This window comes from Mauremys reevesii, linkage group 4, assembly GCF_016161935.1.
Source record: "Mauremys reevesii isolate NIE-2019 linkage group 4, ASM1616193v1, whole genome shotgun sequence".
Taxonomy (NCBI): Eukaryota; Metazoa; Chordata; order Testudines; family Geoemydidae; genus Mauremys; species Mauremys reevesii.
In genome coordinates this window covers 81234885-81262154 of record NC_052626.1, presented here as the reverse complement: position 1 = coordinate 81262154, position 27270 = coordinate 81234885, and the positions used below count along the sequence as shown (strand labels likewise).

Below are 27270 nucleotides of genomic sequence, written 5' to 3'. Positions count from 1 at the left end.
TAGGGATTTAAAACTGCATTTCTCATTTTGGTTTTTATGTGGTTATTTTAAAAATGATACCTTTTTAGCTATAGGCTGTTTGCTCCTAAAAGTCTTTATAATGCTCTGCAGAAGTATATAGTGAATCAGAGTGCAGTGATATTTTACATTCAGTATTTGTAAATCAGAAATATTGTGAAACTAGATTTCTTTGCATAAGGAAATGGATATTGCTTTTAATACAAGATTTTCAATTAGAGCCCTCGATTTAAAGTAAATGCTAGGAATACAAGTGAAATAGATGAAATAAGTGCTTCTTTGCTGAGAAATGGAATTTATTCTTGGATCTGCTACTCCATGAACTTTGCAAGTATTGGAGAAACCAGCTCTCTGATGGATCTCATTGAATGGTTTTTACTTTAGGAATACAGGTAGATTTAACCAGGTTGAGGCTTTCTTTACAGAATTTCTGTGCAAATAAACTGACCCTCAGGAGTGCAAGTGAGAATTTGAATGGAAGATTTAATATTAAACTAGCAGAATGTGGTGAGAAAAACACTTTTTCTCACAGCCTGCTGTTCTGTTAGGTCTTGCATCTTTTTGTTTAATCTCTTCCTTCAGGAACATCTGGACTATGAGATTATTCAGTCTCTGAACCCTGAGTTTAATAAAGCGGTCGTCAGAGTGAATGTGTTCAAGGAGCACAGACAGACTATCCAGGTAGTTAACTCTCACGTCTCTTCTCCAGCCTCACTATTTCCCATTCATGGTCACTGGAAGTATAGCATATTGCTTACGTTTTTAAACTTAAGTGTGTTCATTTTACATAATATGTAACGATGTTACACACCGTTGTGTATTCAGTCAGGTTAGAGGTGGCAAATTGCTTCCTGATCAATGGGTTCCACAAGGGAAGCTATTTATCTAGCTCTGTGGAGATCTCGTAAGTCAAGAATCTTCACTTTGATTTGCACATGCTTGTCTTTTGGTATGTGTTATTATAATAGTGTCCAGAAAAGTGTGCTGGAGGAGCACAAATTTATAGCAGACAGGAGAAATGAAGGAGACCTAATCTGATACAAATAAAGTGCTTTTGTTGCTCCATAGACATGACATAAAGCACATGATCTGCTATTTCTCCTCCCTGGATTGGCACTAAAGTTTACCCAACTAGTTTACCACAGTGCCTGCACGCCATTTCTCTCTAATCAGAGACTGGGACCTTGGAAGGAAACTGTTTTTATAGGACTGCAGCTTTGCCTCCTTTGAAGTCTCCTCAACTCCTAGACAACCGCTCTGAATAGGGATTACCTTAGTAAAATGGTACTTTGCTCCTTGCAGTACATACATCCTGCTGATGCTGTGAAACTGGGCCAGGCTGAACTTGTGGTGATTGATGAAGCTGCTGCCATCCCCCTTCCTCTGGTGAAAAACCTGCTGGGGCCTTACCTTGTCTTTATGGCTTCTACGATCAATGGGTGAGAGACTCACGCAGGCCTGCTTGTCTGGGAAACAAACAGCAAGGGCAGTTTCTCGTAGGACCCTGCAGATTTACTGCTCTCATTCAGGGCAGCCCTTATGCTCTTTCTGCTAGTACTGACCCTTTTGGGTAACTGCTTGGCTGAGAGCTGCCTTTGAATTGACTGTTGTCTTCATTCTCTTCTATGGGTCACTTACTAGTCCAGCCTCATTAATTGCCTGAGCTTGGCATGAAGACATGCTCTGTTCTGTGCCTGTACAAGGAGCAAATGTTTAAGCATGATGATGAAGTCTGTTAGGAGAAGTGAACTGTAGGGTTCGTGGAGAGCAGCCACTTTCTGAATAAAAGGAAACAAAGAAAATTCCAACATTGTGGCTATAGTCCAGTATAGGTTATTGTATCCTGCCTGTTTAAATTCCCCTTATGTTTCTACCAGAAATTATCAGTCACTTCCTGTCACATCACTGTAGTGCCCTGAAAGAGCTGCTGTCTTTCATCCTGCAAACAACTGCATTTTAGCATCAGGTGAAGCAGTTTGTGTGGGAATAAAGTAAGCTTGTACCAACAGTGAGGCCGCAAGGGACCTAGTAATGGCACATGGCACCAGAACACAGATAAACCCTGCAGATAATGTTGGATTTTAGATAGGAGCTTCTCCACGCTACTTCTGTGGTTTTGTTTCAGCCTCATCTTACCTGCTTCTTTCCAATCTGTAATCCTGTAGTTATGAGGGCACTGGTCGGTCATTGTCCCTGAAGCTGATTCAGCAGCTCCGGCAGCAGAGTGCACAGGCGCAAGCCAGCATGACTGCAGAGAACAAATCTACAGCTACGGCTAAACTCGCCTCCGGTACCTCCCCATGCTGACATCTCTGAATAGGCGTATGACTGCTGTTGACTTGCACCTTGTACAGTCCTTGGTGCTTGTGTACTTGAATTTCTGCAGCTTCAGGTGGAGAGTGGGGGTGGAGGAACGTGCAGGAAGCTTTAAAGAAGCTTGACTTGTAACTTGCCTCTTAGCTTAATATTATGAATTTCTCACCTTCTGAAATGTAACCCACTTGTAGGGGGCATGGACTCCACCTGAGCAATCGAACTACCTTGATTCTATGTGGAAATAGGCTTAAGTGTCCAATTTTGGGTGGCTTGGTGGGGAAGTAGGTGGTTTGCTACTTTCAGTCTTTTGGACCAAAGCTATTGAAGGGCTTGATCCTGTTGGTGTCTTCAATATTTGTCACTTCAGACATGTTTGTTTTTTCTGTTGAATCTCTCCTTCCAGCTCGTACATTGCATGAAGTCTCCCTCCATGAGTCAATCCGATATGCCCCTGGAGACTCTGTTGAAAAATGGCTCAATGACTTGTTATGTTTGGATTGTCTCAACATCACCAGGATCATCTCTGGCTGCCCACTGCCTGAAACCTGCGACCTGTATCCTGGCTGAAATTAATGCATGCTTTAAATAATTTACTTCCAGCTGTGACAGGGTACAGTGAGCTCTTCCAGAAGAGACTAACAACAAGACTACAGTCTAAGGCCCCAATTCTGCACTGGCCCATTGACTAGCCTGTTGGATTGACTAGCCTGTTGACTGGCCCATTGACTAGCCTGCACTGGCCCATTGACTAGCCAGTAGGGCTCTGTGCAGATATAGGATCCACCCAGGTGCTTTTCAGTGCAGGTTCCAATCAAAGTGCACTCAGGCCAGTCTTCTGGGCTCAATCTCCTAGCATGGCTTTTTTGTTTGTTTGTTTTTTTTGTTAAGGGGTGGGCTGCCAGTGTCTTATTACCATTCATGAGCTTCAAAGAAGAGTGGTGAGTTCTAAGGAAGGTTTTGAGCGAGGGCCATGGTCAGAATTATGTGATTTTCTTTTTTAATTGATGTGCTTGAAAGAGTGTGTACAGATCAGGCATGAAGACTGTCCAGAGCCCTGATGCTGAAGTCTTTTGACAGCAATAGCTTAAAGAATGAGGAATCTGTGTACCCTATCCGGCTGATGCGGAGTATAAGGGCACTGAGCCAACTCATACTGTGATACTATATGGAAAATCACCTCAGGCTGGGATAAATCAACAGGGGATGTGTCTTTTGGCTTTGGCTGTTTCCTTGATCACCAGACTTAGATATTATGTGAACAGAGACACCCTCTTTTGTTATCACAAAGCATCGGAAATTTTTCTCCAGAGGCTGATGGCCCTCTACGTGGCTTCACACTACAAGGTAGTGCTACTGCCGTGTCAGCTGGGATGTAATGGAGAAATCCCTGCCGTTTTAAAGAGGTCAAATTGAGAAAGCTTAGTGGACTGATAACTCGATAGCTTTTCTGTGCCTTAAGAGCCAAACTCCAGGCCCAGCTTCTAGCTTTGTACATCGCTGTCTTCCCAATTTCCTCCTTATCCAATAGGCCCTATCTCAATGTGGGTTAATACTGATTTCTGGCTGCAAAATCCAGGAGACCAAATCTTAGACATGCCTGTTGCACTTGCACAGAGCCTGATAGCTGAATTATATAGGGGAGATAAGTGTAGGTGGTGAACAGTCTTCAGTAGCATTTATTGCATTAAATAAGAACTGGGTTTTTGAATGGCCTTAAATTTAATTTAAAAATACCATATATATACTTGTTCATAAGCCGAATTTTTTTAGTCAAAAGGGAAGCACCAGAGAAGGGGGTCAGCTTATGAACAAGTATAGAGAGGGAGAGGTGGGACACAGCTCCTCCCCCCAACAGAGGGAGCAAGGAGAGGTAGCACAGCCATAAGGGAAGAATCGGGGCCAGAGTGTCTCCACTTCTGGCCACGCTGCTCTCCCCCCAGCCTTTGAAGCAGCTGCAGCTCGGGGGCTGGCAGGCTGCAGCCGTGCCACTTGGCCCCGCCCCCCAGAGCAGGCTATGGCCGAGCACCCGGGCACTGGAGCACGCTGCGGCCACGCCGCCCGGCCCAGCCCGCTGGAACGTGCTGCAGCCGTGCCACCCGGTCTGGCCCACCAGAGCAGACTGTGGCCGTGCTGCCAAGCCTGCTGGAGCAGCTCCAGCCAGCTCAAAGACCTCTTCCCCAGATAAGGTGGGAAGGGATGGGATGGGGAGAGTGTGGGGGTCCTGGGCTAGGAGTGGGGGTCATGTGGGGGGTGGTCACAGGGGTTACTCCCCAGACTCACAGCTTCTTCCTTCCTCTCTCTTCCCCCCCCCCCCCCCAAAAAAAAAAAAATTTCCCCACCAGTTGCTGTCCCGGCCCGTCAAGGTAAGCAGCTGGCGCGCCAGGACACTTTGTTTACTTAGGTTTACCTCCATGCCTGTGGACACTCGAGGTAAACAAACCATCTCGGCCCACCAGCAGCTTATCCTGATGGCCCAGGAGCCAAACTTTGCTGACCCCTGAATTATAGGGTCGGCTTATGAATGGGTTATTAAATTTTTCCATTTTTACTTATCCATCTTGGGGGGGGGGAGGGTGTCGGCTTATAAACTAACCAGCTTATGATCGAGTATATACGATAGTAAAAAAATGTACCTGTAGATTGATATTATGGTGTTAAAACGCTGATAGATAATCCAATCCACGTAATGTAATCTAGGAGTGATAGCCTTGAATTGTTTTGAGAGTTTCTTCAGCTATCAGTATTACACCAAGGTTTTTTCTAGATCCAAATTCACAGGAAGGAGAGGCAGGATTTATAGTGGTGTTGAACTCTAAGCAATTACTATCTTTTTGGTAGAACTTTGAAACTCTTCCCTCATAACTGCAGAGAGTCTTGAGGATTGTTGGTCTGCAGATACGCAGCCACCCGTCTCACTAATTAGTAAGGGACAGAGAATTAGTGCTGTAACTTGTTTGTTTTATGGCCCTCTAGAATTCTCCCAATGACCTCCAGATGCTTTCAGATGCTCCTGCCCATCATCTCTTTTGCCTTCTGCCACCAGTCCCACCTACCCAGAATTCCTTGCCAGAAGTACTTGCTGTTGTTCAGGTAAGAGACAGAAAGCGGAAGCATACAGTGGATACAGAACTGTTTAATAAGGATGCAGTGGCAGGATGTGTGAAAGTAAATAAATATATAATAAAATAATAATAATTGGAGATATACCAATCTCCTAGAACTGGAAGGGACCTTGAAAGGTCATCGAGTCCAGCCCCCTGCCTTCACTAGCAGGACCAAGTACTGATTTTGCCCCAGATCCCTAAGTGGCCCCCTCAAGGATTCAACTCACAACCCTGGGTTTAGCAGGCCAATGCTCAAACCACTGAGCTATCCCTCCCCCCATATCATATCAGTAGAACTATATAGTAGTTTCAGTTTTGTGTGTGTTATGCTAGTGCCCAGAAGCTTTAATCAGGGCCTTGATATGCTAGCTGCTGTACAAATACACAAGGACATTGTCCCTTTCACCCAGCGCTTACGACCTAAGGAACGCATTTGTGCTGCAGGGCCTGCTGAGAAACCGAAGTACTGGTCACAGCAACCTCTTTCCCTGGGGAGAGTTGATTGCATTACTTCTCCAATGTCCCTTGTATTCCTGTTACTTCATAGCACTTGTATAGTCCTGCACAAACAGGAATTCATTAGGAGATGACTGAATTGTGGTGCGTTGATATTGAACCTTCTTGCATCTTATTTGCAATTTTTAACTAACATGAGCATTTCTATATAAGCATACAACTCTTCCGCCTCCTTGACTCATTAAGTACCAGTAATCAAGGTAATGATCACCAGGGTAATACATGCTAGTAAATTCACAATCTATGGTAGGGAACAGCCACATCCTAAGAGGAGAAAAGAGGGAAAATCTAAGAGTGAAACTGGCTAGGCAGGTGGTGGGTAGTGATTAGCTGCTGCTGACAGGCTATAGATTGTGCACATAGGTAGTCTTTGCTAAAGCATGTTGTAATTAAAGTTGACAAAATTTAGTTTTTGTGTTTTGTTTTTTTTTAATAATTTTGGTGGCTATTAATGTTTATTTTTAAGCATTTTTTTTTTCAATTTAAATTTTCACAGTTGTGTGAAATGGGGGTGTCAAAAAATTGGAGTCAGATAATAATTATTTAATAATAGTAGATGCTGAGATTAAAAAATTTAAAGCTTTATAACTGTTAAAAACCCAAACTGTCAACAACACGCATTGAAATATACAAAGTACATATCCTTAAATCAAACTCTTACGTTCTCAAGCAGCATTTTTCTTTGCAAACTTCAGTTACTAGTGATGGAAATATTTTTTTAGCGGTTTGTGAAATCGATGTTTATAGATCAAAATCTAATCCTTCCAAGCATACTTATAATCTTTTGTTACACTATCCTTCTCCCATCCCTGCCTGCTTATATCTTCTCTTTAGACTGAATGTTTTTAGGTCAGGGCCTGTCGCTTGTTATACTATGTGTTTGTACAAACTCCAGCAGAAGGGGATCCTAGAATGCTACAGGTTCTCCCACAGTATAAATGGTAGGCTAGATGGCTGACCAAGTGTTTTTCTATCTGTATGCTTCTGCAATGGGTAGCTGTAGCACGGGACTAAAGACCTTTCCTTCTTTCTCTTGACAGGTGTGTCTGGAGGGAGAGATCTCTCGCCAGTCTATCATGAACAGCCTGTCTAGGGGGAGGAAGGCTTCAGGAGATCTTATTCCATGGACTGTCTCAGAGCAGGTAAGTCATTTTGGCTGTTTGGTTATGTTCGGGTGGGGGGGTGTTTAAGTACTGATTTGATATTCTGAACACTCCAACTCTTTTCTTTAATCTGACTTGTATTTCGCATGCAGTTCCAAGATCCAGATTTTGGGAGCCTCTCGGGTGGACGTGTTGTTCGCATTGCAGTCCACCCTGATTATCAAGGGGTAATGTATTCCAGCATTCTGTGATTATAGGTAGCCAGCCGTGGGACCACCTCATCTGCTCTCACAAGATGACCAGAATGAGGCCTGACCACTATTTGGGTGGGAGACTTCCAATGAAAGCTCAGCTTCTGCAGCAAGCGTAGGGGAATTGTCCTCGTTAGGGGTAGTACCAAACCAATGTTCCCAGCATCTTGCTGGGCAGTGTTTTGCTGGTGGAGAGGTGATATGAAGCATTAGAGCCTGTGAATTTCTTGTGAGACTAGGGGGGTTAACCCTGGTGTCCTGGGTGCTGCCTTCTCGGGTCATTCTTTCTGCCTTCTTATGGGTCCCATCTTCCAGACGGTACATCAGTAAGTACCAGGATTTCGGTGGGTTACTAATCTGAGAGCTGCAGGATTGAACCCTAAACTTCTGGTGGTAGCTTCAATTGGGCAATGCATCCTGCACTTCCCCTTCTATAAGCTGTTAAGTACGTAAGCAGCAGATACGTTTTTGTAGTGGCTGAATGATACTAGTATAGGTCATCTGTAAACTGCCTGTGCCCTCTTTAGGGCAAAAGGTGTTTTATAAATGTGAAGCTTTTGTGGTGAATGTGATGAGATCATGAATCTTCTTTAAAAAAAACCCAAACACACAGTTTTAAGAACTTTTTAATGTATTTTAATTTGTTTTAAATTCCCTTCTTCCTTCACAGATGGGTTATGGCAGCAGGGCTCTGACCTTATTGCAAATGTACTATGAAGGCAAATTCCCTTGCCTGGAAGAAAAAGTTACTCCGAAGCCAAAAGGAATTGCCACCGTAAGCAGTGAGGTATGAAGCTCTATGTGCTCCTGTTTTTTCTTGCTGTTTTAGACTATTCAGTTCATATTGGAATATACGGTGGAACCCTCAGTAACTGAGTCCTATACAGCCTTCCATGTTTATAGCTTTTGAGAAATTTAATCTGCAGTCACTGTGAAGACTCAGTTATTCGCTTGCTAATTTGGCTGCACTTTTTTCCTCTCTCCTCTCCAGGCTGTCAGTTTGTTAGAAGAGGCTGTGACACCTCGGAAGGACTTGCCTCCTTTACTTCTCAAACTGAGTGAGCGACAAGCGGAGAATTTAGATTATCTGGGTGTATCTTATGGCTTGACACCAAGGCTGCTCAAGTAAGAGTTTAACCATATTTGTCATCTATACCAGCGTTTCTCAAACTGTGATCTGCAGTTAGGGTTCTCCAGGGGGTCCGTGGGCCCCACTGATCAACTCCTCCTCCCTCCCTCCCAGCTCATCCTTCATGCCGGAGAACAGCTGTTCAGTGGTGAACAGGAGGCGTTGGGAGGGAGAGGAGCGGGGACAGGGCGTGCTCGGGGGAGGGGATGGAAAGGAGCAGGGGTGGAGTGGGGGTGAGAAAAAGTGGGGCAGGGGTGTGGCCTTGGGGGAAGGAGTGGGGTGGGGGCGAGGCCTGGGGCTGAATAGGGTGATTGGGGGTCTGTGAAATTTTTTTAAATCAAAATGTGTCCTGGGGTTGCTAAAGTTTGAGAACCGCTGATCTATACTAAGTGCGGTTGGGGGGAGCCCCTACAGATGAATGTATCCTTGGGTCCTGATATACATAAGAACATATCTGTACGTGTTTCCCTTGCTTGTAATTTTGTTTCAAAACTGGCACAGCTCCATGCCCCCCTGTGGTGGGATCTGTACTTACAGTTCAGGATGGCTGGATGCAGCTACTTCGGGAGCCCTTCAGAGTAATGCAGAGCTCTCCCTCCTTTGCTAGCCCAGGAGCAAAGTACCCATTTACCATCTCAAGCTCTGGTTCTTGTATGGCCAGACTGCCCCAGTTCCATTGCAAAGCAGATCTGTGGTGCTGGGCAAGCCCAAGGATACTGTTGTTCTTTTAAATTAATGAAATAAGTGGGTCCAGGAAGTTAAAGGTGTTAATTTGACACTGGCAAAGTGCAATATTAAACAGCTATTTGTAGTTTGGGGTTCTGAGTATAGACTCTCCATCCTGCTTAAGTCCATGGAGCAAACACTATGAAATTCATGCCAAAATCTGGAAGTTTATTGACTGACGATGCAGAAGAATCCAAAATATAAAGTATATACAATTGTTTGTTTGTGCATTACCATTCACTCTTAGTCAAAACTTAGCAAAATGCCGTTTTCAGAGAGGATGTTGGTTAAACTCCCTTGTTTTGTCAAACAGCCCTTCTCATGGGGAAAAATCTCATCTTTTTAACTCAGCTGTTGGTGCTTGTTGTTCCTGCTTTTGACAAAACAGACAGATATGAGAGGAAAGAAATAGGATAGTGAAAGGTGGGAAAAGTACAGCTTCCTGCTAAAAGTCAGAAGATCCAGTGCAGCTGATGAGTGTGTGCTCCGGGTAGGCAGGTTGGCCATGACCGGTGCAGCTCTGGGCTCTGACTTGCTTCCTTCATCTGGAATGCTGTCTGGTCCCAGCAAGTTCCTTTTCCACCGACCCTTCTCAGGCTAGGCAGGGCTATCACAGGATCGGGTGTAGGGGGGAAGGATAGGAAGAAGATAGTAGTTTGGGGTTGGTAGGAAGAGAATGGCAAGACAGAACAGGATCTTGCATGTATCAGTCTGGGGTGCTCTCGGGTCCAGCAGTGATAATCTGGTGCCCCCACTGATGTATTGAGGTCTGGAAATCTCTGAGGATTCTCAAGGTTCACAGATGAAGGGAAGAGTCTCCCAGGAGTCCATGGTTTTTGTTCACTGAAATCTGTTGGTGTGTGTTTGTTCGTTTGTTTGTTCTTAAGTCCCAAAATTTGGTGGACAGGCTGTCCCCTTATTGTTGTGTCTATCAATTAACCCTTATTTCTGACACATGAATCTAGTCCACTTTCTGATGTCAGACTCTAATGTCATAATCTTTTTGTTCATAAGTTATTATCTAAGTTTGGTCTATATCATTAGCCCGTTTTCATGCCCTTTTGATCAACATTATTTGTTATAAGTTTACTATGATGCTATATGACCTTTGCTCCACAATCAGGATAGGTCTGCTGTCACAACTACTACTGTAGCGTTAACATCTCAATAATTTCCAGTGTGTATTTTTTTCTTTCCCCACCCCTGACCCTGCTTCCCCAGATTTTGGAAACGTGCTGGATTTGTACCAGTTTACCTGAGGCAGACTCCAGTAAGTATCCTACTGTTTCAAGAACCTGATCCAGCTCCCACTGATGTTAGTGAAAACCTTTCCACATACTCTGATAGGATTTGGGTTGTGGGATTTTTCTGAAGCACCTCAGCAAATCGTTGGGAGTTAGTGCTTTTGAAAATCTTATTATATAAGTGTCAGAGTTTCACTGGGGTTGTATGGTCATTTTTATCTTGTGGGTTTATGGGTTCACTAATAACTGGGTTAACATAATTTAGGGTTTGGAAGAGGAGTAGTGACCATCTGTAATATCTTTTTAGCTGTTTACTCTGCTTAAAAACTTATGGCTAATGCCCATGTAGGTAACTCAGGCAAGTGTGTGCAGATAGCCAGGTAGATGGCTGGCTGTTATTTGCCTATGCATTTGCCGCACTTGTGATGCAGCTGCAGTAGTTTTGAATGGAAATGATGTGCACACACTTCTGTGTACGTAATTCACACAATCTGGACCTTAATAGAAAAGAAGTTTTTTAGAATGAAGTCAAACCCCATCACCATCTCACAATTCTGCTACTCTTTTATATCAAAATCTCCTCTCATGAGCCAGTTAGATGCCAGAACTGCAAATCAAAGCAAGTCACTTAGAGTAAGTCTTGTCTGACTGCAAGTGTTACGTTTCCTATGTCATTGTGCCATTTTGCATTTGTTTTTCTGACTCTTGAGTGGTAGCTGAGATTTTTGGCTAGCTAAGTAATAGCAAAAAAAATGCCCCTTCTCTGGAGTTTATCAAATCCCCAAGGCTGCTGGGATGTAAATTCCATAATGATGGTCAGTGACTTTTAATACCCAACTTCTTGCATGGACACGAGTTGTAAGAGGGACCCCAGTGTTTTAATTCTATTACAACACTCGTCTTCGCTTTTGTCACTTCAGTACATAATGCAAAGAGTGTGTACCGGGGATCATGGGAATCTGTCTTCCTTCCTAGAATGATCTGACTGGTGAGCACTCCTGTATCATGCTGAAGATGCTAAATGAAGAAGAGAGTGAACAGGAGCACTGGCTCGCTGCCTTCTGGAAAGGTAATGGCTGGTTGTCTGTCCTAGTGTGAGAGGAAGCCTCCGTATATCCTTTGCAGAACTGTGCTGGTAACCATTATCTTTTCTTCTTGTCCTGAAGATTTCAGGAGGCGGTTCCTGTCTCTGCTGTCGTATCAGTTCAGCACTTTCCCCCCTTCATTAGCACTGAACATTCTACAGAACAAGAATATCAAGCAGGAGTTGCAACCTCGTGAGTCTCTAGGTTTCTAAAATCTCTTCAGTGGCTTAAGATCTTAACATGGTTTATCAAAAAGGTTCTTAAATGAAACCTGTGAATCTTCTACAGCCTTTAGTAGAATGCTACAACTCCCTGTTGGTCAGTTCTGTTTGCACCCTTCAGCTTAAAAATATGCTTATTGCTGAGTGAAAACTTCCTGTACTGTCTCCTTGATAGCTGAGATCGGAGAGCTCTACTTGATCAAAGTTTTGCAAATCCTCTGAAACTAGAGGACTCTTAAATTTAGCAGACAAATACATAGCAAGATCCAATAACTGGAATTTGAAACTGGGTAAAGTCAAACTGTGGACTTAAGGTACCCATTTTTCACAGTGAGGGCAACTAACCACTGAAACAGTTTATCTTTAGGCTGTGGTGGAGATCACATCACTTGACGTCTTTAAATCTGAATTGGACGTTTTCTAAGAGAAACTTTCTAATTCAATCACAAGTTATTGATGCAGGAATTGTGGCCTGTGTAATATGGGAGGTCAGACTTGATGATCACAATGGTCCCTTCTGACTTAAAAAAATCCATGAAAGCAAACTGTGTTTTCTTGAACATAACAAGCTCAAGATCTCTCACGGGAGCACAGGAATTAGTCTGGTTCGGTGTTTTGTTTTTCTTTAATATTTGTTCCTGGTGAAAGCTGCCAACCCCCTGTGTCAGAGGACAGCCACAGTGTGGGCAGAGGCGGTGCAAGCTTCCCTACCTATGTGCCTCAGCCCTTGTAGAGTAAGAGGAGGAGCCCAGTCTCCATGGCCTGCTGTTTGCCTAGAAGTGGGAATCATGAAGATAGTTGTGAGGTGTCTGTCCCCTACACAGGCTTTTATTTAATCTTAAAATTTATTCGGAGAGTTTGCATGACTAAACCAGTTGAGGATTCAGTTATATCCACTATTGTTTGGTTCATGTATACATTTCAAAGCAAGTATGTGTGTTGTGTTTGTGGCTGTTAGCACACAGGCAATTGATATTAACAGTGAGCTTGAGTATCCAGATCCTGAAGAAACATGAAGTGCAATTCTAATACTGCTGTTTTTGATTTGCTCAGCAATCAGCCGTCCTGAATTGGAAGCTGTGTTCCTCCCCTATGACCTGAAGCGGTTAGAGATGTACTCTCGAAACATGGTGGACTATCACCTGATTATGGACACAATTCCCGCTGTCTCCAGGATGTACTTTCTCAGCCAGCTAGGAGACACATCCCTCTCTGCCGCGCAGTCTGTATGTACCATTTGCATTCATTACCACCTCCTTCCTTCCTGTTGAGACCATGTTGCGTCAATATTTCTGGAGCGAGTAACTCGCTCCTATGTAACTCTGTCACTGCCTACATCCCGGCTCTTATTTCGTGCTGTTGTTTAGTCTAACTTCTCCCTTTGGGAGTAAGAAAATCTCACCTTCTGTCTGCTTTTGTACCACCACCTGTACTCAGAACACACTCCCACTTCACATGCCACACTCCTGTTCCTCGCCTCTTTCACATCTCCAAAACCCCCTGCTTCAGCTGACTGCCTCTTCTGCATTCCTCGCTGCGCAGTCTCCTGCCTGTACTGGTCTGCTGTGTTTTGTATTTGCCTTGAATCTGATTGTAGGGACCCTGTTCTCTTACACATGCTGCAAAGCACTGCATACGCTTAAAGTGCTGTGTAAATACTAGCTAAAAGCAACAAGCCAGAACAGGAGGCACTGCTGGACTAAACATGTATGTAGTGATGCCCATCAAGAATGGAGCAATTTGGGGGAGTTCCAATATTTCATAAAAAACTCCGAACCCCTCACCTGTTATGCTTTGCATTATTTTGCTGGACCAGTAACTTTGATGGTAAAATCCAGGGAGGTGGGGGAGAACCTAACTTTTGTGGGTTTAAAAAAAAAATAAACATCTTATCCTCCAGGCCCTTCTTCTGGGGATTGGTTTGCAACACAAATCTGTGGATGTGCTGGAAAAAGAGATAGAACTGCCCAGCAGTCAGCTGATGGGCCTCTTCAATAGGATCATCCGCAAGGTCGTCCAGGTAATTGCATCATGGTCAAGCTTTGCTCTCTCAAGTTGGGCCCAAGGCAGTGCCAGGCCTGAGCCTCGTAGTGTGAGGAATCTGGATCAGAATCCTGTATCCTCGGCCTGTCTCTAAGAAATCATTAGAGGCTCATTGTAAAGAAATGTCTTGTACTTGGTGGCAAACGTAGGTGGTTGTGGTGGTGGTTTCTGTTGTACACTCCCCCTTACAATATGTATATTTGTGTTTGTTTTCAAATGGTGAAAGGTGGTGAACTGAAGGTAGGAGTCTTTGAGCAATAATGTCCAGTAAGCAAGGTGGTGAGGAAGCTGATACAACAGTCCATGCTCAATGTTTCCATCTGCCTTGGAATTGGTCATCTCTAGGGTCACTGTAGGACAGAGCTGAAGCCTGTAGATATCCAGGAAAGGCTATAGGTCAGGTCTCCAGTCTCCTTGATCTCCCTGATGAGGTTTACAGCAAGGGTGTCCGCTGTGGTGGTGGATGGCTGTCCATGAGGATTGACTTGGGCCACCAACTCCTTTCACTTAGATCATTATCAAATGGGTAATACTTTCCCCCAGTAATAACATGGGCTAGATTCAAACTGGTGCCATAGTAATAAAAGGCTCCTCATCCATTTTCCAGTCCCCTGAGCAAGTTAATGCAACGACTTAATAGGCAGAGCTTTTGCATCCTAAAATGCAAGTCAGCTGCTTTACAGATGGCTTGCTCAGCACAGAATTCTTTTTTAGTTGACATGAAGGAATGACTAGAGAGAGTAAATCTAGTACTTTCCTCCACGCATTAATGGTTCAGTTGGGATTGCCTAAGTGAGGTGTGTTGTAAACCACCAGCTCTCACTTTTGTGCAAGTGACATTGGATGACTGATTTTATTTTTTTATTAAGCTGTCTTTGCTTCTGCTTTCAAGAAGTGGCCATTGAGTTTAATTTTTTCACACAAAGTGGCCACTTAACACCCCCCCCCCCCCCGCCCCAACAAAAAAACAAAACCCAATTCCTTGTTCATATTTCAAAGACTACAGAAGTTCCATAGTGGGAAGCCAAACTATTCTTAATTCCTTTTTAAAGCACCTCTGTGGGAAAACACCAGTAGCCCAATCACATAAATTTATTCCTTCCCCAGTTGTTCAGCAGGATCCAGGAGAAGGCTGTGGAGGAGCAGATGGCAGTTACAAAGGAAGTTGTAATGGAGCCAACCCTGAAATCTTTAAATGAGGACTTGGTAATAATAATCTTGCTACTAAAGCTTCCAATATGCACGTCAGATCTCTTTGAGGGTTTTCTCTAACTTAGGAGTCTTGTAAGCTGGATTTCTTCCAGTGTAAGGAGTGCATGACCTACGTGTCCTGTTATGGTAGTTATGGAACTTTGCAAGCTTTAACTGCCTTTAAAGCGTCATCATTTTTGTGCTTATGTTTCTCCTTATACTGTGGTGCACCAATCCTCCCACCCTTACCTTTGCATTTATGTTAAAATGCAGCTACAAAAAACAATTAAAATGGGAAGGGTTGTTGGGAAACACCCAGTTCAGAGCTTGGGGCTTTGTTCGTTGGGCGTACTGCCTTTTGGATGGGAGGGGAGTCAAGAGTTGTAATTTCTGACCTAGGAGACTACCTTGTAATACACGGGTTACTGACATACATAAAACTTAGTGTCTCTCTGGGATGTTTCAATGCAGGAAGAAGCAGCAAAGGAATTCCAGGAAAAACACAAGCAAGAAATGGGGAAGCTGAAAGACATGGACTTTTCACAGTAAGAATTTATCCACATAAGTCTCACCACAAATATTCCTAGGAATCTAGTTTGAATACACAGGCTCCAGGTGCAGTACACCTTTGCATGCGGGGGTAGGGCAGGAATACGCAAAGACCTTGTGCTCACTTTCAAAGCAGACATCTGTGTCATATTGTCAGCCAGTAACTTGAGCTTTGTGTTAGATCAGAAATTTGAAGTCATGGTGTTTGTCAAGACACACAGGCTGAACTGCTTATTCTGCAATATCTAATAAATGCTGTTTTGTCATGTGTTTGGCACCTGGTGATTACAGTTTTCAGAGACTTCTGTTAATCACAGGTAATTAGTAATGGTCTCTGTTGATAAATGCCTCTTGCTCTCAAGCTAATTTTCATTTTTTTAAATTAGTTTTGGTAATAGAAATCAGTGCTCATTGGCACTGGCCATCCAGCTGTACTCCGTTCAACACAGGAGCTAAGATTTGTGCCTGAGCAGCATAGTGTGGACAGGAACTTTCTAGTTCCCATCCTCAGCCTCATCACTGAGTTCTCTTATTTAGTTACCTGTGACTTTTCCTACCAGCATTATTGAGCCACGTGCCTCAGTGGTAAAAGCAAACAACTGGGAGCCAAGGTTGATTGACTACATGGTGTGAGTGTGGAAAAGCGATTTTGGCTTCCTTTACATCTGCCTACCCAACTGTGCAACTGGATGGCCACTAGAGCAGCAGTTCTCAATCAGGGGTCCGCGAGCCCTTTCAGGGGGGCCATAGGCCCTGCAGATGAAGCCCCAAGCCCTGGTGCTTCCTGTGGGGCTGAAGCCAGGAGTGGCACAGGGCTGAAGCTGGGAGCCCTGGCGAACCAACCCTCCTCCCACCCCCCAATCTGAAGGGCGTGGGGCTGAAGCTGGGAGCCCCAGCACTTCCTGCTGGCAGAAGCTCTGAGCCCATGGGCACAGTTGGATGGCCACAAGGGTTTTTTCCCCCTCAAACTGCAGTGCCTTACCCAGAGTGGGGCAGTCCTGGGGGCAGCTCCCCCCCACCTCCTCCTCTCCCCCAAGCCCCACCCTCTGGCCAGGTTATAGATCAGAAGCCAGAGCCAGGCAGTGCAGGATAGCAGCTCCCCTGGCTCGTGTGCCATGGAGCAGGCAATCATGGCATTCCCCTATCTGCTGCTGGTGCCCAGGGTTGTGGCTGCTCCGCAGCTCCCAGCCCCCTTTAACTTCTTGGGCAGCTGGTAAGAGCTGCCCAGGCAGGGGGTCCTGACTCCAGGGCTGACAGAGCCCTCAGGGAGCAACCTCCACAGAGGGAGCCCTCCCGGTACACAGCTCCTACCTACCCCCTCCCTGCACCCTGAGCTACCTCCTGCCGCACACAGCCCCTAGCTAGCTCCCTCCCTCCCTGAGCTCCCCACCCCCGCTCACAGCCCCTAGCTAGCTCCCTTCCTCCCTGCACCCTGAGCTCTCCACCCCTGCCTGCACACAGCCCCTAGCTAGCCCCCTCCCTGCACCCTGAGCAGTTTTCAGACTTCTGAGTTCTATTTTTTGGTTGTGTTCCCCCACCACCCAGCCTGTCTCGAAATCAACTAGAAGTCAAACTATGCCTATTTATAGAGTCCTCCTGCTGGGCCCTGGAGTTTTTATAGCGTGTTGAGGGTGGGCCTCAGAACGAAAAAGGTTGAGAACCCCTGCACTAGAGAACAGGCTGGTCTTGAAGCTAAGGCACTGGGCAGAGACTTGGGTCTGGGCTCAGGCTCAACTCTGCCAAACTTCCTGTGTGAGCTTGGGCAGTCCCTAGTTCGCTCTCTGCCTTCGTTTTCTTTCTTTTCTGTTTAGCTGATAAACTCTTCAGGGCAGAGACTCTCTTGCTCTGTTTGTATGGTGCCCAGCCCAATGAGGCCCTGATCTTGGTTGGGCCTCCACATGATACTGCAATAGAGATAATAAATTGAGCTATCTCACCATGGGCTGTTTTAATCTGATGGCTTCTGATGCTCCTAGGAATAATCCTTAGTTAGGCTACATTTTAGTCACGGGTATTTTTAGTAAAAGTCATGGACAGATCATGGGCAATAAACAAAAATTCACGGCCCCTCCCTGTCCATCACTTTTTTTAATATACCCCTGACTAAAACTTGGGGGAGGGCAACCTGGGACCCCAGCTGGTGATGGGGGTGGTGGCTCCGTCCCCCCCAGTCCCCCTTCCAGCAGCAGCAGAGTTTGGGTGTGGGAGGGGGTTGGGGCACAGGAAGGGGTGAGATGGGCTCTGGATGGTGCTTACCTGGGGGGGTCCCCAGAAGTGACGACATCCCCCTTGCTCAGCTGCTAGGCAGAGGCATGGCCAGGCAGCTCTGCAGTGTGCGCTGTCTCTGCTTGCAGGCACCACCCACACAGCTCACATTGGTCGTGGTTCCTGGCCAATGGGAGCTGCAAAGCCAGTGCTCTGGGCGGAGGCAGTGTGCAGAGCTGCCTGGCCATGCCTCTGCCTAGCAGCTAAGCGAGGGGGATGTTGTCAGTTCCAGGGACTCCCCCAGGTAAGCACCGCCCAGAGACCACCTCACCCCATCCTGTGCCCCAAACCCCTCCTACACCCAAACTCTGCTGCTGCTGCTGGGGGGGAGAGTGGGGTGCCATGGCCCGGGACTGCCCCAGCAGCAGCCAGAGCACCTGGCGCAGGGGCTGCCTGAGCTGCCCCTGAACCAGGCACACTGGCCGCTGTAGAAGTCAGGCACGTCACGGAATCCGTGACAAACTTGCAGTCTTAATGGTTAGCTTCCCCCAAATCATGGAGATGGTCCCACTGTCTTTTTACACCAACTTAGGACTCCTGACTTATACTTGTCCTTCTCAGCTATTCTCGGCTTCAATGAAAGCACTAATAGAGAAGTATCCTTGTCAGCACTGACTTAATCATTCCTTTTTTACCTTTTTTTCATTTATTAACTGGCAGATTAAACCTAATGTTGCCTGAAATGTCTTTGCACAGCTGCTTGTTAATTACTGTGGAGCTAGTCAGCTTGAAGGCTACTGAGCTGCTGAAGCTGCGAGTCTCACAGAACTCCAGCAAATGTTTCTTCCTTCTGAGCTAACAGGAACCAGTCCTTCCCTTTATCCTGCAAAAAACTGTTTGTTTGTTCAAAGAATATTGTTGTAGCAATGTCTTTTGTTGTGGCCCTAAATCAACAAAGCAAACACTAACAAAGCTGAGAAGAGGAATAAAAGCTGTTTAAAATCTCTGGTTATGTTGTCTGCCTGATGTGACAGATGTGGATATCCATGATTATTTCAAACTACTTTCATTCCTCCTCTTAGCCCAGTGTGATTTGCTGCTTTTCCTTTAAATTATTTCCCCCAGACCTCAACCTGGAAAAATCACCCTTATTTATTTATTGGAAGACAGATTACAGATAAGTACAGTAGTAGAGCTGAGAGAGCTGTAAAGGCTTTATCCAGCATTAATATAAGGTTGAAGAGAGGCTAACTTCTGTATTGAGACCCCAGAGGCTTGGGGTAGAGGGAATGAGCACTCCAGTTCTGTTGTGTGGTCCCTTAGTTAAAGCTGCATGCCATGTCTCAAACACTTGGATACCATAGGGAGGGGCACAGGATAAGAGCATAACCGGACCAGAATTTGTCTTTCTGGCCTTCCTCCTCAAAGGAAATGTTCAAATTATAATATCCTGGGCCCCTTTCTTTTCAGTTCCCCTGTGTTAGTGCTCAGTCTTACTCCTAGTCGTTAGCAGCGGAATGGCTACAACACCCCAGACCGTCTCTACAATGGAGCCTCTCCTGTGTGTGCCATTGATCAAGGAATTCTCTTAGTTAAGTAACTTCCCCTGGTGAATACTTGCTGTATGCATCCTTGGTCTTCATCTTTTGTGCAGCACTAACTTCTGCTTCTTTACTTTAAAAACAAAACCCCGCAATCCTGTAAATGGAGACTATACATTGGATGGATGTCTTCAATAGTGTATGTAGGTCTGGTGATGGCTGCCAGATTAATAAAAGCCATGGAGACTGAAGACCTCTCTCCTTGCAAGAGTTTACTACTTGGGCAGGTGCAGTGCATGTCTCCTATATGCAAAGGAAAACCACTGTGGCCTTGGCCCTCCACTGGAAGGCGGGGTGTAAGCGTGTGTGCCTGCTGCCGTTCAGTTCTCTGCCTCTGTGATGGGGCTGGCATAAAAGAGCAATTTGGTAACATTCATAATATGGGCAGCTGAAGGAAACCACTTGCTTCACATCTGTTACTGAACTGCTTTTGGATGATAGGTTCTTGGTCAGCACTGACCTAGTTTGGATTCAGACCAGTGATGTAGTCATGAATTGCTGTGTACTGCATTACAGATCCCCCTGAGCCATCTGGTTCTGCTTTGAACCAGCTCTTTATTTCTGAAAGTCTCTCTTCTGTTTGGATGCTGACACAAGCACTGGCTGGGTAGCAGTTTGTGAACAGAATTAACCTCAGCTGTTCTCCTTTAAACAGACTTGGTTTTGTTTTGTTTTCTCCTCTCCACCTCTCACTTAGATATATAATCCGGGGTGGCGATGAAGAATGGAACGAAGTGCTGAACAAAGCAGGACAGAACGCTTCGATTGTGAGCCTGAAAAGGTTGGGAAAGTGTTTTTAAAAAAAAAAAAAAAAATCCATGCACCTCTCTTCAGTGGATCTGTCCTTCCCAGTTTGCTTTATTGTAATACTTAAATGTAGAGTGAAGATGAGGAGTTAAAGGCACAGAAATTTTATATCTTGCTGCTCTGCGTATACTCCTAACGCGGATCAGAGAGGGTATATAGCAAGTAGGCTGGGTCTTCCCTTGAGTAGAGGAGATAAGATTGTAGTGTGGCTTTGAAAAACAGTCCTCCCTTTCTATAACTTGATCCCATCTTGGCTTTTATTTAGCCAGTATGGTACATCTCTCAATCCTAACTAACCCCACTTTTTCACCCTGGCCATGCACCTAATTTGTCTTGATTCTCCTTTGGTGGGGGTAATTCTTCTAAGAGTTACTCCTGTTCCATTTGATTTTCTTCTGCACTGGCAGCAGCTGCCACCAGTGGAAGCTTGTAGAAATTCATCCTCTTAATTTAGGGCCTAATCCTCTGAGATGCTGAGTGCCCTCATCTTCCTATGACTTCCTTAGGAGCAGATGGTTGAGCAGCTCATAGGGTCAGGTTCTTAGTTGAAAATGTTAGACTCGCTAACATGGTTTTCATCCATCTTCCTTCTTTCAGCTCCTACACAGGTCAGCATGGAATCTTCCCTGATCTGTGCCCCTGGGGATTTATGGGATGGCACTGTCATACATGTTGTTTTTCTTGAGGCCTAAGGACAGGAATAAATATGTTGGCCATTGTGCATCTTTATTCTGCACACACATTGCTTCTGTGAATGCTGGAAACAGTAAATGAGCCCCTACACATCTTAAAAAAACATACAAGGACCTTTAAAATGTCATTTGAAATTGGAGAAGCAGCAAAGAGTCCTGTGGCACCTTATAGACTAACAGACGTTTTGCAGCATGAGCTTTCGTGGGTGAATACCTGCTTCTTCGGATGCAAGGAGATTCCACAGATTGGTTACATTTGATCCATCCATCCCCAGCCTAAGCCCAGTGCAGGACTGTTATTTGTATGCCTATGTTTTCAAGTATCTAATGATTTTAGGGTGCCCCAGTTTCTGTGCCCAAAATGAGATGCCTTCAAGAGGCTTGACTGTAAGAAGGTTCTGAGCACCAACCCTCTGAAAATCAGGCTACTTTAAGGTGCTTCAAGTTGGGCACCTAAAATCACAAGACACCAAAAAATCTAGGCCATATTCCTTAGTGCTCTCACCAGTCCTGCTTTAAATGAGCCAAGAAACGGGATCACTTCTTTTCCCCCACACCCTCTCCTTTGGTGGCCTGGCAGCCAAGGTTTCTATGGAGGCCTCTCCCCACCATGTAGCAGATGTTCCCCTGTTGAATTGAAATTCTCTTTAACAAATGTTTTGTTCCTGTTTCTCAGTGAAAAGAAGAGAAAACTAGACATGGATAAAGGACCAAAACAACAAAAGAAATTTAAGAAGAACAAAGATCCGAAGCAGAAATGGAAGAAATGACTTTAAAAATGATGATGGACTTGAATAACCAGGAGCAAGCTCCTGTCTAGGGAGCCCCATCCCCTTTTTAAAGCAAGGACTTCTCTTGAAGAAGCAGTGTCTGGAGGGGAAGGGCTTAGAGGCCCTTTTAAATAATATATTAAGGAAAATACAGTGACATCGCCAAGAGATGCTGCCCGTGGGGACTTTTATACTGTGTGCCTGGAGAGCCTGGTTTGATGAAAGGCACTGCACAACAAACTAGACTATTTCAAGGGGGCCTAAATGGCTAGGAAATGTCAATTCCCAGGGCTAATCAATCCATAAACAACTTTCTCTCGTCTTAGTGGTTGGTATTTTATTTTATTTGGGGGGGGGGGGGGAGGCCTTTTGGAGCACTTGCTTTTATTGTGCCTTACTATGTGGTGTGGCATTGCTAGCATTTTAATACACCTTAGTATGTTTAATTACTGGCCCTTCTCTGCATCCGCTTTCCGTTATGAATGACATCAGGTTCAAGCAGCATAATTTCTGCTTTCAGATTGAGCCATGAGCTCCATTCTCCTTGTGGGGCTTTGCTATTCACTGAGCATCAGCAGCATGTTCAGTGCCATGTAAAAGTGGCCACAGTCCTTGCGCTAAGGAGCTTGCAGTGTATGTTTATATATATTTCTGTTTGGAAAACAAAGCCTATAGCTCCTGCTTTTAGTTCTCCAGAGGAAGCCCCTAATAAGGATGCCTGTGTCTCATTCTTAGTGGCTTATAGACCCCTTATCTCTCAGGTGGCTCAGGGGTTTGCCCTGTGATATGCCTGGTAGATGGTCCTAATGTTTCCTTACTCCCTAAGCTTGCGTGGTGACAAATAGAGAAGGCCCTGCTAGCTCCATGTTGCCTGGTATACTTTCAGCTATCGCTGTCTGCTTGGCTTCTTGTAGTCTGAAAACTGTGCAGAGATTGCCATAAAATCAGCATCGGCTCCAATGCCAGGAAACCAGCCTCCTCGCCTACATTGGTTTCTCCTCAAGCAGCAGGGGCCATCCAAGCAACTCAACAGTCCACTCATGAGGCAGTAGGTCTCCGCTTACCTGTGGTTCCTTTTTACGTTTGGGACCAGGTCTGTGTTGCCCAGGCTCGTGTCCTCTTCTGCTGGGGGGTTTCTGTGGTGGAGCTGCTCTCTTCTGTGTCTGTGCCTATCACCAGACTCCAGTGAGTGGGGCAGATCTTAGCTCTTGGGGAACTGCAGATAAATGCAGCAGCAGAAGTTCCACTTCCTCCTCCCTTCCTGCCACAGAATAAGGGTTCCTATTTCACTGACACACACACCCCCCACAGCCTGCTCCCCACTTTGCATCTCATGCTCATTCCCTCCCCTGCATGTATTTTTCTGTCATCCACCTTCTTTACCCCTGCTTCACAGCCCAAGAGGACTGGCAGCTGCTAATGGTAGGCTGTATTGAGAGCCCCATGCTACAGATGGGTGAGAGTTACGAAAGGCTGTAGATCCTGACCTGCCCCTCCCTCTGCTGCTGGAAAACCTCACTGACCCTAGAGTCCCTCCTACCTCCCCATGAAACTCTTAAAACTGGTTTTCTCCAGCTGTCTCTACTTGGGCATGCACCAGTTTCCTCCCCAATAAGCTATTTGGATTTGAGAGGCCTGTTAACCACAAGGAAGGGCTACTACAACAGTGCTTGTGTCTCCCTTTCATTAACAAATCAATTTGAAAGAATGCTCTGCAACAAAATTTCCTTTCCAATATATGGGCGAGTTGGGTGCCTTGAAAATTTCATTTATACCCCACCCCCAATACATAGAAAAGTTGCTCCATCAACTGGCAGAACAAGGTGCTTCCATCCAGGAGGCAGGAGTTGGGTGCTGGACCTTGGTTATCTGCTTCTGGGCAGCAGGGGCTGGAGTGTGCTGTGTTGTGCTCCACGGTTCCCCTGTGGCTGACTCAAGATTGTTGACTCCAGAGGGTGCTGGATCTCATTGGTCTGAGGGATGGTTACTGCAATGCAAGACTTTGCGAGGTGTCTTACAGATAACTTGCATCCTTTAGGCTTTGGGTGGGGCCAGGAGGAGTGGGAAAGGAATTGACCTGTGCACCTGGAGTTAGTGTTAAATCATTCTTAATTCCACACCAATCATTTAATTGGTGCCTCTGTTTGTTTTGCTTGCTCCTCTGGAAGTGTGATCTGATTGGCCAAAGCAGAGCAGGTTCCATTAGGTTAATTAACCTGAAAGGCTGCACCTGAGGGAGAGCCAGGGCTTGAGAGGCTGATTGAGGATGGAGCCCAGCTGAGAAGGAATGGGTGGGGCTGGTAGAAAGCTGGGAAGCGCTGCAGTCATTGCCTGGGAGAAGGGAGATGTGTTTGGGGCTGCAGAGTTAAGTAGTCTATGGTGACTCCCTGGGAAGAGGGAGTCTGGGCTGGTAAACCTGGGAGCCAGAAGATGTAGGAAATAGTCCAGGAAAAGAGCAACAGGATCAGGGAGAAAGCAGACCACAGTGCTAGATATAGGGTCCTGGATTGGAACCTGAAGTAGAGGGCAGGCCTGGGTTTCCCTACCAGCCCCATGGAAAGTGGCACAGACTGAGCAGTGGAGCTGACGACTGCCTGGGACAGTTGTTCGATGGGACTTTGCTAACTCTGGAAGGGGACTACAGTGATCTGGGTAGAAGGCCAAGATATGAAGAGAGAACACTCTGAGTCGTGCAGAGAGACAGAAGTGTGGCAAGGTGTGCAAATGAGTGGCAGAAGTGGGCATTGCACTGGGAAGGAGCTAATCCCCAGAGCAGCCAGGAGGAGATGCCCTTGTGGTGAGTGGACCCTGTGACATACCCATTGAATGTCTTGCTGGCCATTATACCAGAGTAGTGGGAGGGTTTTGTTATTGCATGTCCCTGCTCAAGGCCAGAAAACTTTAACTGAAACCCCTCTTCTTAAAATGTAGAACTGGTGAAAACCACTGAGCCTGTTGTAGGAATCCTTAAACTATGGGCCTCCTAACAGGGTTCAGAGCTGTGCAGTTTAAGATGAAATCTGTTATAGGGCCCATTTGGCTGTGATGTCCATCAGAAGCCAGCTTGTGTTAAAGGGGAGGCTAATGGGCAGAGGGTTGTGGGGTAACTGGGGAAGTTGATATTTATTTCCAAGACTAAAAATACCTCAGATGTGTATTATAAACCACATCTTTGTCCCTGTCTCTCCCAGCTATTTGTCATTGCTTGTCTTAGATTGCGAGCTCAGGGACATGGTCTGCCTGAGTTTGTAAAGAACCTCCCACAGCTAACCCTTTAGCCTGCTTGGGGCCTCTGGCTGCTCCCCTATTGTAAATGTTACCGGTAGCATCATGGTCTCATGCACAGCGCAATAGACTGGGAGTCAGGAATCCTGGGTTTTATCATCACTCCTACCTACCCTGGACTTCCTTTGTGTCTTTGGGCAAGTCACATAAATTCTCTGAACCTCTATCTCGGGGTCGGCAACCTCTGGCACGCGGCTCACCAGGGTAAGCACCCTGGCGGACCAGGCCAGTTTGTTTACATACCGCATCGGCAGGTTTGGCATACCGCAGCTCCCACTGGCTGCGGTTCGCTGTCCCAGGCCAATGCGGGAGGCAGGAAGCTGTGGCCAGCACATTCCTCAGCCCGCGGCACTTCGCGCTGCCCCCATTGGCCTGGGACGGCGAACTGCAGCCAGTGGGAGCTGTGGTATGCTGAACCTGCTGATGCGGCAGGTAAACAAACTGTCCCGGCCCCCCAGGGTGCTTACCCTGGCGAGCTGCATGCCAGAGGTTGCTGACCCCTGCTCTGTTCAGGTGGGGATAATACATCACCTGAACACATTGATGGGCTTAATTAATGTTTGTAAAATGCTTTGTGAGCCTCTGGTGGAAGGTGTAAAATATTATTCAGTGGAAATTAAATGATGATGTAGCTTGCTAAATCACATTGTCATGTTTTTTTCAAACAAATGGCTTCATTTTGCTTTTATAGCCAGGCATTGCAGGAATAATGTGTTACATTGGCAGGTTCCCCTATCTAGTTTTCAAATATTCTTTAATTCAGACTATGTAGTCACAATATATGAAAATATTGTTGGTCAGGTAACACTTTGCATATATGAGTGACATACTCTTACTGTAACAACTGTTACTGCCTGTGCTGTTCAGGACATGGTTGTGGAAATGCCTATTTCTGTGGAGACCCTAAAGTGGGTTTTAAACCTGTTGTATCCTGAGTGGGTAAGATTCAACTGGATTCTTTAAGCAAACCAGCAAAATGTAAGAGTGGACCTGTTAACTGCTCTTCATCCGACTTCTTTCTTAAGCTTTCTCTAGTCTTCTCTGGTTATAGATTTTTTGCTCTGTTGAATGTGCATTGGATACAGCCTAATTTCTCTGAAATTGGTAAGAGGCTCACACTTCTGAGATGTTAACAAGTAACTGCTCTAATCAGCCCATGGGATAGATACTATTTTATCTAAGCACAATATTGACTGTTTTGCAAGGAAGGGAGCGTATCCACAGTTGAGCTGTTTTCCAGTTGTTTGGAGTATGTAAACTTCGTGATCACTAACTTCCTTTGGATCCCTCCTTCTGTTCATCAGTCACTTGTGGAAAACTGGAAAACAAAAAACCTCAATTGCTACAATAAGTGGCACCAGATTTTTACAAGCTTAGTTGAACCACATTTTCCCTGTCTGTGCTTTAGATCAGTCAAGTAGATTAAATTGCAGTTTAGAATAAGGGCTTGTTGAAATTCATCCATTTAGCTTCATGAGAAGCTAAAATAAGGGCAGATACTCCTCTGCAGAGTTAGTCTAGTGTTTTACTTTCCCCCAGTTCAAAGACAGGGGCACTTTTCTTGGCTACTGAGGCTACAATAGCACCTTTGTAAGGGTTTCCTTGCTGCCCTGTTTGTATCTCCTAGGCAGAGCCAAGAATTCACTGTTCTCCTAGCCACCGAGTGCCAAATGTTCCCCTTTTCTGTAAGAATCAATCTTAAGCACTTCCATTGTTGTACTGTCACTAGTGCAGCTCTCCTGTTAGCTGTTCTCTTTGCCGGTGGTTTAAATGTCCATGGCTGATTTGTGCTAGTTGTAGCAGTCTCTCTAGGACAGCACTATGCAGGCCTGGGCAAACCTGCATTTTGGTGCCCCTGGCCCCTTTCTGTGTGGTGCCCCCTTTGCCCCAACCCCTGCACCCCCGTCCTGAGCCCTGCCGCCTGTGCCCACCTGAATGCATGGAGCAGCAGGCATTGTTGCTCGCTCCACCGCACACCCCTAGGGGGCAGTGAAGGGAGGAGCCATGTCAAGGCTCCCTGGGTCACTTTCACTACCTTGGCTGCATAAGGAGAAGGCAGCAAAGCAGCAGCTTGTGATGCTCGCTGCACAGCACAGCCCAGGTGGGGAAATTGACCTGGATGCACGGCCCACTTGGTGTTGCTCCTTGTTCTCAGTCCTCCCTCCTCCCCGCCAGAGGAGGAATATTGGGGGGTGAGCAGCATCTGAGAATCACTGCTCCCCCTCTCCCCGCAATGTTCCATTGTGAGAGAGAAATCTGGGCAGCCCCTACCCAGCACCTCATTAGCCGGGAGCAGCTTCTGACTCCACACACTGTGCACCTCTGTCTTGACCACAGTGTCCTGGGCGGTTATCTGTGTGGCCCAGCCCTGCTACAGTGTCTCCTCCAAAATCAGAGCCCAGGGCCCCTTTGGT

General features: G+C 45.8%; 1 protein-coding gene and 1 long non-coding RNA gene across 3 annotated transcripts in view; one reads left to right on the top strand and one right to left on the bottom strand.

The window, feature by feature from the left end:
- NAT10 (N-acetyltransferase 10) overlaps nt 1-21896 on the top strand; it is a 35481-nt gene extending 13585 nt beyond the window's left edge. For both annotated transcript variants that reach the window (XM_039536896.1, XM_039536895.1), the window contains 19 exons: nt 601-699; nt 1321-1457; nt 2184-2308; nt 2738-2888; nt 3582-3678; nt 5308-5424; nt 6995-7096; nt 7210-7284; nt 7979-8095; nt 8300-8433; nt 10385-10433; nt 11383-11476; nt 11574-11684; nt 12767-12939; nt 13614-13733; nt 14864-14962; nt 15419-15492; nt 20000-20083; nt 21478-21896. In XM_039536896.1, the coding sequence (XP_039392830.1) occupies nt 601-699; nt 1321-1457; nt 2184-2308; nt 2738-2888; nt 3582-3678; nt 5308-5424; nt 6995-7096; nt 7210-7284; nt 7979-8095; nt 8300-8433; nt 10385-10433; nt 11383-11476; nt 11574-11684; nt 12767-12939; nt 13614-13733; nt 14864-14962; nt 15419-15492; nt 20000-20083; nt 21478-21571 (2052 nt within the window). In that variant the 3' untranslated portion in view covers nt 21572-21896. The remainder of the gene's footprint in view (nt 1-600; nt 700-1320; nt 1458-2183; nt 2309-2737; nt 2889-3581; nt 3679-5307; nt 5425-6994; nt 7097-7209; nt 7285-7978; nt 8096-8299; nt 8434-10384; nt 10434-11382; nt 11477-11573; nt 11685-12766; nt 12940-13613; nt 13734-14863; nt 14963-15418; nt 15493-19999; nt 20084-21477) is intronic.
- Nucleotides 18856-23624, bottom strand: LOC120404413. Its single transcript, XR_005597978.1, has 3 exons — nt 23432-23624; nt 22636-22832; nt 18856-20797 (listed from the first exon to the last, which is right to left on the bottom strand). It is a non-coding gene; the product is annotated as an uncharacterized LOC120404413 (long non-coding RNA).
- Between the last annotated feature and the right edge of the window lie 3646 nt (nt 23625-27270).